This window comes from Otolemur garnettii, unplaced genomic scaffold, assembly GCF_000181295.1.
Source record: "Otolemur garnettii isolate 467f Iridium unplaced genomic scaffold, OtoGar3 scaffold00020, whole genome shotgun sequence".
NCBI lineage: Eukaryota > Metazoa > Chordata > Mammalia > Primates > Galagidae > Otolemur > Otolemur garnettii.
This window is the reverse complement of record NW_003852415.1, coordinates 1,164,407-1,166,042: the sequence shown is the minus strand read 5'-3', so window position 1 is coordinate 1,166,042 and position 1,636 is coordinate 1,164,407. Positions and strand designations below refer to the sequence as shown.

Sequence of the window (1,636 nt, the reverse complement as noted above, 5' to 3'; positions counted from 1 at the left end):
AGGGTCATGGTGAGAAGAGTCTGGAGCTTGATAATGAGGGTTCTTCCGTGTAGAAGTTTGCCTGTCTTCCCATCTTCACAGGGGAGTTGTTCTGGGGTCCAAGTAGGGAGCAAAGAAATGGAGAGAGACTTTTGGGGAGACACAACAGTGGCCCTCCTGGCCAGGGCAAGTGGGTGCTCCTCAGAGGTGGAAGGTGAAGGTGGGGCCCTGCGTCCCTGCTCTGACCCCAGCCCCTGTGCCCAGCCTCCGTGAACCCCTCCCTGGTGAAGGTGCACATTCACCACCCGCCCGAGGCCTCCGTGCAGATCCACCAGGTGGCACGGGTGCGGGGTGAGGCGGAGGAGGCCCTGGAGGAGAACAGCGTGGAGACCAGACCCCCGCCTCGGCTCCCTGCCAGCCTGGGCCACAGCTTCTGGAACAGCAACAGCATCCCTACTTGGTCTGGAGAGCCCCCTCGGCCACTGCCCCCCACAGCACCCAGGACTCGGAGGCTACTGGGCCGCTGTTACCTGGGTGCTGTGAATGGACAGGTAAGAAAATAGCTCCTGCCTCAGCCCTGGAGGCTTCTACAACAGCCATTGTCCCCACCTATGCCCTTCTCCTCCTCTCTTTCCTCCTTGTTCCTATGGAATATGAGTGTCTGCGGTCTCCCGTCCCCAGGTGGGAAAACCCAGGGCATAACGTTGCCTGATTATGAAGAGACTGGGCCTCCTACTAGGCATGTGAAGAGAACCCAGGGGAGATCCCCTCTGGGGGAGCTATCAGCAGCATCCTCGCTGAAGACAGCCTAGAGTTTGGTCCCAGTAAATCCTGGACTCTTGGAGAGCTATGCCTAGACTCTCCCAGCGCATAGACATTAGGGCCATTAGGATCTGGCAAGAAGGAGCCTGGTATCCAGTTGAGACTGAGGTCAAGAGAAATGGATTTAACAGATGGAAGTTATACCCCAAAGCCCTAGTGGTACAAAGATGAGAGGCTCTCCAAGCCCCCAAAGGCATCTGCAGTCCACATGGGAAGCCGAGTGAGCTGCTGTGAGGCCAGGCACCCAAGAATGGGGGTTAGACCAGACCTAGCATGATTTTTCTTGGGGGTTGTAGTTTGGTGTTTTCAGGGAAACTGGAAGAGGTGTGGTAGCTAAGGAATAAGGACCCTCAAGTTCCCAGATTCTCCCTGGGCTCTCAGCCTGTGGTGTCCCTGAGCTGAGGCTCTGCACACATAGAGGGCCCACACTGGAGGTGACCTTGGAGTCCCACAGAAGAAGCCTGTCCTCGGGGACCCTCTGCCTGTAGGCTGGGTCTGTGGAGGCTGGTGGATTGCAGACTAGCACAGTGCGGCTCTTTGAGTCTGGGGTGGTTCCCCTGCAAACACAAGGTCGAGTCAGGTAGAGTGGGCTGTAGATTTCTCTGCTCCTTCTGGGACATTGGCTGACTCCCTTCCCTCCCTTGGGTGGGGCATCCTCTGGAAGAATGTGGGGAATGAGCTCAGTGTCCCAGGCTTTCCTGGGTCATCTGTGTACAGTAGGGAAGAAGAGGGAGGGTCACAGGCAGTCATGGCCTCTTTTCCAGTGTGCCAACCCTCTGCTGGAGCTGACTGCCCAAGAGGACTGCTGTGGCAGTGTGGGAGCCTTCTGGGGGGT

At 57.5% G+C, this 1,636-nt stretch overlaps 1 protein-coding gene across 1 annotated transcript in view; it reads left to right on the top strand.

Annotated features, from left to right (window-relative positions):
* Nucleotides 1-1,636, top strand: part of LTBP2 (latent transforming growth factor beta binding protein 2) — a 101,014-nt gene that overhangs the window by 55,036 nt on the left and 44,342 nt on the right. Inside the window, exons 7-8 of the mRNA XM_023511488.1 lie at nucleotides 244-530; nucleotides 1,566-1,634. Of these exons, the coding sequence (XP_023367256.1) occupies nucleotides 244-530; nucleotides 1,566-1,634 (356 nt within the window). The remainder of the gene's footprint in view (nucleotides 1-243; nucleotides 531-1,565; nucleotides 1,635-1,636) is intronic.